This window comes from Suricata suricatta, chromosome 12 (assembly GCF_006229205.1).
Source record: "Suricata suricatta isolate VVHF042 chromosome 12, meerkat_22Aug2017_6uvM2_HiC, whole genome shotgun sequence".
NCBI lineage: Eukaryota > Metazoa > Chordata > Mammalia > Carnivora > Herpestidae > Suricata > Suricata suricatta.
The window spans coordinates 20,564,554-20,575,854 of record NC_043711.1 but is presented as its reverse complement, the minus strand read 5'-3'; the positions used below and the strand labels follow the sequence as shown (position 1 = coordinate 20,575,854).

General features: G+C 60.8%; 2 protein-coding genes across 3 annotated transcripts in view; one reads left to right on the top strand and one right to left on the bottom strand.

Annotated features, from left to right (window-relative positions):
- The first annotated feature begins 6 nt into the window (after window positions 1–6).
- On the top strand, window positions 7–8,736 carry NT5DC2 (5'-nucleotidase domain containing 2). The gene is made up of 14 exons (XM_029917101.1): window positions 7–83; window positions 3,849–4,033; window positions 4,168–4,242; window positions 4,715–4,770; window positions 4,878–4,971; window positions 5,163–5,291; window positions 5,404–5,464; window positions 5,544–5,646; window positions 5,769–5,870; window positions 6,070–6,151; window positions 7,855–7,941; window positions 8,014–8,154; window positions 8,236–8,300; window positions 8,379–8,736. Exons 1-14 carry the CDS (start codon window positions 65–67, stop codon window positions 8,638–8,640), a joined length of 1,461 nt encoding a protein of 486 aa, XP_029772961.1. The 5' UTR covers window positions 7–64; the 3' UTR covers window positions 8,641–8,736.
- STAB1 (stabilin 1) overlaps window positions 8,614–11,301 on the bottom strand; it is a 26,818-nt gene continuing 24,130 nt past the window's right edge. For both annotated transcript variants that reach the window (XM_029917099.1, XM_029917100.1), the window contains exons 58-69: window positions 11,149–11,256; window positions 10,885–11,078; window positions 10,648–10,792; window positions 10,434–10,567; window positions 10,179–10,344; window positions 9,984–10,093; window positions 9,772–9,891; window positions 9,536–9,685; window positions 9,353–9,457; window positions 9,109–9,255; window positions 8,906–9,022; window positions 8,614–8,819 (exon numbers count right to left, since the gene is read on the bottom strand). In XM_029917099.1, the coding sequence (XP_029772959.1) occupies window positions 8,763–8,819; window positions 8,906–9,022; window positions 9,109–9,255; window positions 9,353–9,457; window positions 9,536–9,685; window positions 9,772–9,891; window positions 9,984–10,093; window positions 10,179–10,344; window positions 10,434–10,567; window positions 10,648–10,792; window positions 10,885–11,078; window positions 11,149–11,256 (1,553 nt within the window). In that variant the 3' untranslated portion in view covers window positions 8,614–8,762. The remainder of the gene's footprint in view (window positions 8,820–8,905; window positions 9,023–9,108; window positions 9,256–9,352; window positions 9,458–9,535; window positions 9,686–9,771; window positions 9,892–9,983; window positions 10,094–10,178; window positions 10,345–10,433; window positions 10,568–10,647; window positions 10,793–10,884; window positions 11,079–11,148; window positions 11,257–11,301) is intronic.

The window sequence follows — 11,301 nt, the reverse complement described above, 5'->3', positions numbered from 1 at the left end:
GCCCGTCCCGGCGCCCGCCGGCGGCACCGAGCTCAGCGCGCACCTGTGGGCTCGTTACCAGGACATGCGGAGACTGGTGCATGGTGGGTGAGCCGGAGTGGGATGGGCGCCGGGGGTGGATACGCGCGGCGGCAGGCGCGCGCCCAGGCGGCGGAGAGAACAGCCGTCTCGAGTCGTCCCGGGCGCAGCTCTTCGGGGGAAGCACTCTGGTGGGGCTCGCCGGGGCCCTGGACCCTGAAGGCGGAGCAGCTCTTCGGGAGAGGCTCCCGCTGGTCGTCCCGGGGCCCTCTCGGGCCGCCCCGACGCCCGGAGGCAGGCGGACCGACCGGAGGTTTGTTCCCTGGCTCCGTCTGCAGGAGCTCGGGGTTCCCGAAGCCGCTCCGGAATGCGGAACCCCCACCGACTTTCCTGGCGATCCCGCCTGCCGGGATGCTGCGGCGGAAATGCCCCTACCCCTTGTTCTCTTAGGGGCCCTTAGTTGGGGCGGGAGCTCCAGGGACAAAGCCGGCCGGCGGCGCTGCCCAACCTAAGCGGACGCGGACTAGACTTTGCAGACACCTCTAGATTGCCACCGAGGTCCCGAGCACTCTTAGCCCTGGAGGGAAATGTGTTGGCTGGAGAAACGAGACCCTGGGGCGCCTGGAGTCCACAACGGTGGCTTCATCCTTGGCGGGGACAACGCAAAATGGGTTGATGAGGCCCTAGGCCTCCCCTAGAGAGGCCAGGCTGGGATTCCCTGATGAGGCCAGAAGTCTGAGAGTGCTGGATGTTTGTCCACCTCCCCAGGGCTCTTCCTCTACAGCAGGCGTATGTGGTTTGGGCTTGACCCTGTCACTGACCAGCCGTCTGGCACTCAGCAGGCCTTCCCTGCGTGAACCCTCAGAGTCTGCTGTATAAAACACAAACCCACAACGCAGGGCTGTGGTGAAGACTCGGAAGGAACCGGGCCAGGAAAGGGCAGGGGAGCTTCTAGAGGAGCCCCCAACGGTGATGCAGCTTTCATTGTCTGGTGAGACAAAGTGGCCCTGTCTGGAAGATTCCAGATGATTGGAGCTTCCACTCTAGCTGTGTGGAGAGCTGGACAGGACTCTCCTGAGAAGCCCAAAGCAGAATTGTGAGGAATGGTGGTTCTAAAAACGTTGGGTCTCTTTCATGACCCTTCCCCCACCCCCACCTCCACCCCCACCCCCCTTCAGTGGACAGGACTGGCCTGGAATGCTGTTAAGGAGCTGTGTTGGCTCCGGGTCTGGAGGAGACCTGTAGGTCTGCCTTGTAGGTGCGGGAGAGGACACAGGGAGGTCTGCTGGGCTTTGTCACACCTCCCTCACCGGGATCTTCAGATCTTCACAGAGCCACCCAGGCCCCTCTCCATGTGAAAGTGTCATTTCCAAGATGCCAGGATGAGCCAGACTCGCACCCCTGAGTCCTAACTCCTCCCTCTATACTGGGTTTTTTGGGGGAGATTTTGGGTGTTGAGGTATGCCTTGGGCCAATGCCTGTGGGCAAAGCTTTGCCTGGGAGCCAGGCCCCAGCCCAGTGCCTCCACACCAGCATGGGGACACTGGAAGGCTAGGCCTTAGGGGCAGAGTGATTAGGGCAGGTGGAATGACCCGAATTTTAATCTCCACTGCACTGCCTACTGCTGGATGGTTTAGAGCAAGGGACTTCACCTTCCTGAGCCTATTTCTTCCTCTGGATGATGGATGAATAAGTGGGACCACATCATAGGATTGGAGGAAGGCTCGAACAGGATGGGCCTCTAAGGCACCCAGCCAGTGCACCTAGCGGCAGCTGGGAGGAAGGCACCCACAGTGAGTCTTAGAGCTGCCGTGGGGAAGAGCCAGCCCTGGAGTCTGGGGCAGGGTTGGGCACTGGGGACTGAGAAGAGGAGAGGAGGGCGAGGTGTGCACAGTGACCCAGTGAACTTGGGAGGCCAGTGCAGGGAAGGAGTACGGCACCCCCACCTGGCGCTGTGCACCACCACAGTCCCGTAGAAAGGCGTGGGACCTTGTGGCCCCCAGAGATGTGCTTTCCTCCATCCAGAAATCAGGTCAGGAGGGCAGACCCCGTGGGCTGCATCCCCATCCTGCCTTGTTCCTCAGAGGATCGTCCATCCCGGGGAGTGTTCTCGAGGACAGAGGCCAAAGCTGGACGTGGCCAGAACTCTGCCAGCAACGAGAGGATACACTGCCAAGCAGATCCCTCCCCTCCTGGGGGGCCTACTGACCATGATACCAAGAGTTACAGTTGGTACCCAGGAACTCAGGAACCTGGGGAGGGCAAGGCCCAGGTGCTAGTGACATAGAGGGGCATCCAGAAGCAGCTCCTAGAGAGCTGAAGGCAGCTGCATCTCATGTGCATCCAAGTGAGGAGTGTTCTGTCTGCGCCCACGAGTCTGCACAACAGCTGCTCTGTGCCAGGCTTATGTTGTCCTGGGGCCCCTAGAGGAACCAGCCACACTTGTTCCCCCACTCACACCCTGCACTTAGCTCCAAAGGAAAGGGGGTAGGGGTGGAGCCGGTGTTCCAGAGGGGCCTCCAAGGCAAATGCTCGGAGTGTGGGAGCTCGTGGGTGTCTGCCTCTGCGCACAGGCAGCTGCCAGGCCTGCTTCGTGGCCAAGGGCTTCTGCTTCAAGCGCTTCCGAATCGTGCCTCTTTTTGGCCAAGACAGGATCCCGTGGAGGTTTGGGCTGTGGGTGCCGGCCTTAGCCACAAGCTAGTGGTCCCAGGAGTGGGGCCACCTGGAGGCCCTGCAGGGTGACGTCCTGTGCACCTAGTCCCGCCTGGTCCCCTCTCCTGCACCCTGTTCAAGTGATGCAGGAAGACCCAGGTCAGGGAGGTGACGGGCTCCAGAGGCCCATCGTCCATTTAATCCTACATTTGCCACGGGTGTAGAGCAGGAATGCTGCGCAGAGCGTGTTCACCATGACCTCTCGGTAATTCTCTAGGTTGGCACGATTTTGTTTCCCCTTCAGAAATAGGGAATCTGAGGCACAAAATGTGAGGTAACTTGCCTGAGGTCACAGTTGTAAGAGGGAGTGTTTGGCCTGGTCTCTCTGACCTCAAATCCCGGGCCCTTTCCCCATCTACCTCCCCTAGTGTATAGATGGGGAAACTGAGGCAGAGGAGCCTGGGACCCCTCATCCTCCTCTGCCTCCCTAGGACCCTAGAGCCTACGCTGCACAGTGTCCCACTCAACCTGTCCATAGCAGCCAGGGGCTCGGGATGGCCATGACCTCATCCCCAGAGGGGAGCAGCCTGGGTACTGCCCCGTGGCCCAACATCACACGTCCTCCCTGTCGTAATTAGTAATGTTCCCTGGCCAGAAGCAGCAAATGTCATTATGTGGACTGGCGGGCCACTGAAATCCAATTAGAGGGGCCTTGCTCCACAGGCTGTGGCAGGTGCTCAGAGCTGGGAATGTGAACGGCAGAGGAGCTACCCCATACCTGCCCCCCAACCCCCAACCCCCCCAACCCCCTCGCCCAACCTCGTAATGCTCCTCAGTCCCAGTCCAAGTGTAGACATGGGTCCAGTGGGGCTCATGAGAGCCTGGAGGAACGTGGGCTCAGTGTACCTGGTGGGCTATGGCAGGGGTGTAACCCAGGACCCACAGCTGGGACCTCCAGCCATGGCCTGGTCCTGTTGCCAGCTGTACCTTAACCCCAACCACGTGACCCTGGGCAAGTGGCGTTTCTGAGCCTAGTTTGGCCATATGCAGCCTCAGGCTAAGATTGCCCATCCTGGGTGGTTTCATGAGGCTCCCAGGGCTGGGCACCTGGAAAGTGCTCAGTGACCATCTGCTGCCTCCATGTTCAGCTTCCTCATCCCTGCCTCTCCTCCCTCCAGACCTCCTGCCCCCCGAGGTCTGCAGTCTCCTGAACCCAGCAGCCATCTACGCCAACAACGAGATCAGCCTGCGTGATGTTGAAGTCTATGGCTTTGACTACGACTACACGCTGGCCCAGTATGCAGACGCGCTGCACCCTGAGATCTTCAGTGCCGCCCGCGACATCCTGATTGAGCACTACAAGGTGAGGCTGGCCAGGCAGACAGCCCAGGCCCTGGGGAACCTCAGGCTGAGTCCTGGGGGTCCCCTGAGATGACTGCCCAGCCAGAGGTCTGGCATTGCCACTGGCTCAGGCCTGGCCCACCTTCCCCCCGACAGTACCCAGAGGGGATCCGGAAGTATGACTACGACCCCAGCTTTGCCATCCGAGGCCTCCACTACGACATTCAGAAGGTGAGTGGGTGGGCCCTAGACCCTACGTGGGCCCTCCTGACCGGTGGGCATCAGCAGCACTTCCTTAGCCCCCATCCTCTAAAAGGGGCTACCCCGGGGCGCCTGGGTGGCTCAGTCGGTTAAGCAAAGTTTGGCTCAGGTCATGATCTCACAGTTCATGGGTTTGAGCCCCGCATTGGGCTCTGTGCTGACAGCTAGCTCAGAGCCTGGAGCCTGTCTTGAGATTCTGTGTCTCCCTCTCTATCTGACCCTCCCTTGCTCACGCTGTCTCTCTTGTTCTCTCAAAAATAAATTAAATAGTAAAAATAAATTTTAAAAAATTTAAAAAAATAAAAGGAGCTACCCCTGGCCTCGCACTTAGTCCCCTTAGTACCTTCCAATCAGGGCTTCAGCACAGGGGCTGGAGGAGGCTGGCTCCAGGCCCATGCAAACCCCTTTCTTAGCACCCATTCCATTCTCCTGATGCCTCCAGAGCCTTCTGATGAAGATTGATGCCTTCCATTACGTGCAGCTGGGGACGGCCTACAGGTCAGTGCAGACTGCCCTGCCTGACCCTGCTGGCCCTGCACCCCCTCCCCACCTTGCATTTACATCACGGAGCACTTCGGACTCATGATGTCTGTGCATCCGCCCAGGGGGCTCCAGCCTGTGCCTGACGAGGAGGTGATAGATCTGTACGGGGGCACCCAGCACATCCCGCTGTACCAGATGAGTGGCTTCTACGGCAAGGTACTTGCTCCACCAAACACTGCCACTGGCCAGGGCAGTCTGCTCCGTGATCTCACTGTGGGCGCCCACACCCTGGTGGGCCAGCCCTGACCCGCAGGCAGTTTCCCTCTGCTAATGTCCCAAGCACACTGGTCTCCAGGCGAGGGGTGGTAGGGCTAGAGTGGTTGCTGAGGTGATGGCTCCCTCCACAGGGTCCCTCCATCAAGCAGTTCATGGATATCTTCTCACTGCCGGAAATGGCACTGCTGTCCTGCGTGGTGGACCACTTTCTGGGTCACGGCCTGGAGTTTGACCAGGCCCACCTCTACAAGGATGTGACAGTGAGGACATTGGGCCTGCCTCTCGGGGTGGCAGGGAAGATCAAGTCAGCCACAGCAGGGGCAGGCCTTCCTAGGCCCCACTGCACCCTCACAGTCCCTCTCCTGCCCCCAGGATGCCATTCGAGATGTGCACGTGAAGGGCTTCATGTACCAGTGGATCGAGCGGGATATGGGTAAGGGGAGACAGTGGCCCTGATGTGGCTTGCTGGGCAGCGGGCCAGCCTGGCCCTCACAGACACATCTCCCCATTAGAGAAGTACATCCTGAGAGGGGACGAGACCTTCGCTGTCTTGAGCCGCTTGGTGGCCCATGGGAAGCAGCTCTTCCTCATCACCAACAGTCCTTTCAGCTTTGTGTGAGCCGCCTGTGGTGGGGAGGTGGGAGGGGTCCTGGGGGGGGCAAATGGGGCGGGGCCCAGGGAGGAGCCTGCCTCAGCCCCCCTGCGGCCTGTTCCACCTCTGCACCATCTCTGCCCAGGGACAAGGGGATGCGGCACATGGTGGGTCCCGACTGGCGCCAGCTCTTCGATGTGGTCATCGTCCAGGCGGACAAACCCAGCTTCTTTACTGACCGGCGCAAGTATGGGCCTAGCAGGGGTGATGAGGGCAGGGAGCGGGCACTGGCCTTTGCTCACCACCTTGCATGCTTGGGGTGGGTACACCCTCTTCTCGGCAGGCACCCAGCCCTTGTGAGCAGGTGGCCTTTGCAGACTGGGGAGGTGCCTGACCCTGGTCTTGCCCCAGACTGGAACCCAAGCCCTTTACCCCTCTGCCCCCAGGCCTTTCCGAAAACTCGATGAGCAGGGCTCCCTGCACTGGGACCGCATCACCCGCCTGGAGAAAGGCAAAATCTATCGGCAGGTGAGTGCCATCTGGCTGGCCTAACCTCAGCTCCAGGCTATGGAGGGGACAGAAGCACAGCCTCCTGGGCCCTGCTCAGTCACCACGCATCTGCCATGGCTCTGCCCCCTTGCACCATGTCCAGGGGCACCAGGGAGTGGCTCTCAGGGCACAGGCCTGGTCAGGTTGCCTTCATTTGAATTCCAAGTTTACTACTCAATAGCAGAGGGAATCTGGCCAAGTCACTTGGCCTCTCTGTGCCTTGCTTTTCCTCATCTATAAAAGAGGTATAATGTAAAAAAAAAAAAAAAAAAGGTATAACGTCCTATTTGAATTGTGGTGTACAAGCCCTTAAATTGGCCAGGCATTTATTTACTAAATAAATACCTGGTGAACAGCACTGTCATTACTTGGGGCTGACCACTCCGCTGCAGCCAGACAAGCTGGTCAGAGCAGCTCCCAGGCCTTGGGGGAGACCCCCTTTCCTGCCTGGTGGCTAGGAAGCTGAGAAGGGGGCCTAGTGCTGGGGGTTGGGTGGTGATTAAGGAGCAGGAGGTGATTAAGGCATTTGGCCCTGGATGGAATGCGGAAATCCTGGCTGAGCTGGGCTTCTTGAGGGTGGGGGTTCCAGGGGCTGGGGGAGGGAGGAAGTCAGCAGTCGGGTCGGAAGCAGCCTGGGGGGCCCGGAGCAGCGGCCCCCCGGCCTGTAGGCAGTACTACCCAGGCGGCACCCCCCTCTCCGTGGCCCCCTTGAGCCCAGGCTCTTACCCTCCGCTCTGAGGGCAACTCTCCTTTGTCTTGGCATCTTGGCTAATAAGCCTGAGGAGGGTCATGTACCTTCGTGGAGAATGTGGGAGTTTTTCTCCTTTGGCAGCTTTTTTAGCCTTTTCTTTATGCCTAATGATCTGAAGTTTCATTTTGTGTGTGCGCCGGATCCTGCTTGGTTCTCGTCTTTCTTTATGCTCCCTCCCCAGCTCCCCTTGCAGGAACCCAGGCTCCATGTGGCCTGACTCAGCACCTGTACCTCAAGATTCTTGGTTCAGGGCAGATTGTCAACGTTCTGTGAACTCATACTTGACTCTACCTCCCCACTTGAGCTTATTTCACCAATTCTCTCACAGCCCTGTGTCTGCCACGCATGGCTTTTCTCCCCAGCCTCTTGCATGCACAGACCACTGTAGTAGCTCCTCTGTGCTGAGTGTGCATTCTGTTCATTTCTGGGGTGTGGGCTGCTGCACTTCCTGCTTTGGGCCCCCTGCCCCATTTTCTGCTCTCCTGCGAGCTTCCTCTGTTGTGTTTGAGCTTGACTGCTTTCATCTTTTCTCTAGCTTTGGAGCAGGAGGGGCAGATTGCTTCGCAGTGAGGTCTGCTGGGTCCCTCTGGGCCCAGGCCGGGGAGGACAGGAAGGGCTTCAGGGCCACGGGCTCGCTGCTGCAGTTTGTTTCCCACAGAGTGGGATCCCTGGGGTGGCTGTGAGGCCACAGGGACGGGAGGCCCAGGGCACCATGCCAGGCTGACACGAGACCTTCCTGTGGCAGGCAGACCCCCTTCCTGTGAAGGGGGAGGAGACAGGGCCAGAGCCAGGGGACAGTGAGGCCACGGGAAAGGGCGGCTGGAGGGCCAGCGCTGCCCCTGGAGATTTGGGAGGAGGGTGGAGAATACGGCGTGGCTCTGGCAGCCCTGTGGTTCACTGTGCTCAGCGGTGTCCCCCCATCTCTCCCCAGGGAAACCTGTATGACTTCCTGCGCCTGACGGAGTGGCGTGGACCCCGTGTGCTCTACTTTGGAGACCATCTGTACAGTGATCTGGCGGTGAGGGGCACAAGGCTGGGTGCAAGGGAGGGGGCCTGCTGGCTGATGCTGAACCCTGTCCTTGTCCTGCAGGATCTCATGCTGCGGCATGGCTGGCGAACTGGTGCCATCATCCCCGAGCTAGAGCGTGAGATCCGCATCATCAACACGGAGCAGTACATGCACTCGCTGACGTGGCAGCAGGCGCTCACGGGGCTTCTGGAGCGCATGCAGGTGGGGGGCGCAGGGCAGCCCGAGGGGGGGGCCAATGCTGCCGCCCGGGCACACGCACAGCACCCACCTTGTCTCCCCCAGACATACCAGGACGCCGAGTCGCAGCAGGTGCTGGCTGCCTGGATGAAGGAGCGGCAGGAGCTGAGGTGGGCAGCGTAGGACAGTAGGGGCTCCCAGCCTTGCTCCTGCAGCACCCGCTCGAGTGCCCCGTGTCTCCTCCTCAGGTGCATCACCAAAGCCCTGTTCAACGCTCAGTTTGGGAGCATCTTCCGCACCTTCCACAACCCCACGTACTTCTCACGGCGACTCGTGCGCTTCTCTGACCTCTACATGGCCTCCCTCAGCTGTCTGCTCAACTATCGGGTCGACTTCACCTTCTACCCACGCCGCACACCCCTGCAGCATGAGGCACCGCTCTGGATGGACCAGCTCTGCACTGGCTGCATGAAGACGCCCTTCCTTGGTGACATGGCCCACATCCGCTGAGGGCGCCTTTATTGTCCACAACAGGTCCTAACCCCACCTGCCCCACCCGTGCTGGGTGTCGGTCCAAGGCGGGCAATAAAAGTAGTCTCCCTCCTGCTCGTGCCTGTTCAGTCCGAGACGTGTCACTTGACTGCGAGGATCCGCTGGGTGTCCGGGAAGTCCTCCTCCAGGAGGGAGTCCTGGGTGGCAGGGAGGGCCATTTGTGGCTGAGCCGAGAGCCAGGCCTTGGGGCCCACTTCTGTCACCCCTCCCCCCACACACTCACATCAAAGGGCTCACAAAAAGCATCATGGCTTCCAAAGACAGGGTTGGGGACAGAGACCAGGGTTGGGCTGGTCCCTTCCTGCCATGGGGAGAAGTCGTCGTCGGCATCATCTTCCGCCTGAGAAGAGAGGTGCGTGGTAAGGGGCCTCGAGCAAGATCGATGGACCCAGACACCCCCAACATCCCCACCCAACACAGCTCTACCTGGAAGGTGGAGAAGCCAAAGCCCATGGCCTGCCCTCGGGCACGGAGGTAGAAGGCCCCAGCCACCAGGCCAAGCAGTGCTCCGGCAGCCACCACAGCCCCTACACCTGCCACCACAGGTGGACCCTCAGGTGCCACCACTGGCCGCTGAAAACAAGAAGAGCATCAAGGCCAGACAGGCCAGGACCGTCCCCCCACCCCTTGCTGTTCTGCCTGTCACCCTCCCCACCCCTCACCAACTCACAGGCTGTAGGGGGGCCAGGAGGGGCCTGGCCAGAGCATGGATGATGCCGTTGAATGCAACGATGTCCCACACAACAACATGGCTAACCACGACTGCCCCTGGGGCCTGTGGAGAGGCCAAAGTTAGGCCCAGTGAGTGTGTGAGGGCGGGGCCCAGCAGGGGAGATGCAGTCGCCAAACTCACCACAGGGGCCCAGGAATTGTTGTCAGGGCCCACAGCACTGAAGACGAGGCTGTGGCCCGAGTGGGCAGGGAGCACAGTATCCCTGCTGGCATTGGTGCTTAGGAAGGTAGTGTTGGAGGCGTGCAGCTCCAGGTCTGGGCCGCTCAGTGTCTGCAGACAAAGCAAGGCCTATTAGCCCAGGCCAGCCAGAGGCATCGGTATCGGGCCTGGCTCTGCCCACAGCCCCTGCTGGTTACCATGTTGTCCCTGAAGCCTTCGTTAACGGGGACAAAGAGTGTCTTATAGGTGAGCTCGTTGTCTAGGAAGTCGAGGAAGTCAAGACCCCGAGAGGTGGCATTGGCATAGCGGAGCAGCATCTGGGAGAGGGGAAATAGGACTGTGGGCAGGCTCCCTCCCCACGGACCCCAGCTGCCCACACCCGTAGCCCTGAGCCCAGGCCCCTGCGCACCCCATAGAAGGTGGAGAAGTTGGCAGTGGCAGCCAATACGTCAAGCAGCTTCCCGTTGCAGACGCTTGTTCCGTCACCCACAAAGCCCTGGCGGCACCGGCAGGCCACGTCTGCAGGACAGGCAGTTGGGTGAGTCAGTGGGAAGGGGCCAAGCAGGGGCATGTGTTGGGAGAGGGTTGGGGGGGAGGGCTGTACCTTGCTCACGGTAGCAGTAGGCATCCCAGCACTCCGAGTGGTTCTTCCGGAGGCCCAGGCTGACAACGCCCACCTGCCCACCACCACAGTCTGCCACAGGGAAGACGACTGGGTGGGCGGCTGAGCCATTGGCCAGCCAGCCCACATGGCACAGGTGGAAGCCGAGCTGTGGGGGCAGGAGGGGATGCTGAGACCAAAGGCCCAACTCAAGGGGGCCCCCACGGGCTTGGCTCCAGATTCCTGAGCCCTACACACCTTCTGGGCAGCAGAGAGCTGAGGGAGAGAAGCAAGAACAGCTCCCTGGGCCCCACATGCTGCCTCAGCCTCTGAGAAGTTCAGGCCATAAGGGCCGCTGGGAGCCTGGAGGTGGAAGACACCAGCCTGTTTCTCTGCAGAAGGGAGGGATGCGTGATCAGCCCGGCAGCACCGAGGTAAAGCAGGGGCCCCGGGTGTGGGCAGGGAAGCCCACCCTGGAAGTGGAGGTCAGTGCACACAGCGTCCACGTGACAGGGTGGTGGCTGGCCCAGGCAGCGGTCCACAGGCGGCTCAGGCTCCTCCAGACACTGTAGTCCATCTCCCACGTAGCCGGCATGGCACACACAGCGCCTCGTGTTCTGGGGCAGGAGAGCAAGCAGGTGCTCTTCAGGGCCCCAGGGGGCCACTCTGGTGCCTCCCCACCCTGCCGCTCGGCTCCCCGGCTGCTCACCGGGCCGGTGTTCAAGCAGTCGGCATGCTCGCTGCAGCCCCCACGGCGGCCATCTGCACAGGGGTCACGGGCCCGGCAGCTCCAGCCGTCGCCCTCATAGGCGGGCTGGCAGGTACAGGTGACCACCGTGCCTGCTTGGCTGCAGTTGGCATGCTCGCTGCAGCCACCATGCCCATCCCGGCACAGGTCTGCCACTGCGGGCAGAGATAGAGTGAGTGGCAGGACCAGGATGGGAAGGGGCCTCCCACCTGCCCCCCAACTCACCTGTGCACGAGCGGCCATCCCCTTCATAGCCCAGGCCACACTCACAGCTGTTGCCCGCACGGCACACGGCCTCGGGGGCACAGGGTGGGGCACACAGGGGCTGCAACTCTGTCCCCCAGGACCCCCCCATATATCCAGGTTAGGAGCTGCCCT

Excerpts from the sequence above, each read along its gene's own strand:
- NT5DC2 (XM_029917101.1), top strand. Across the intron at positions 4,034-4,167 it reads TCCTGATTGAGCACTACAAG|TACCCAGAGGGGATCCGGAA; the intron begins GTGAGGCTGGCC and ends TCCCCCCGACAG. Across the intron at positions 8,301-8,378 it reads AAGGAGCGGCAGGAGCTGAG|GTGCATCACCAAAGCCCTGT; the intron begins GTGGGCAGCGTA and ends TCTCCTCCTCAG.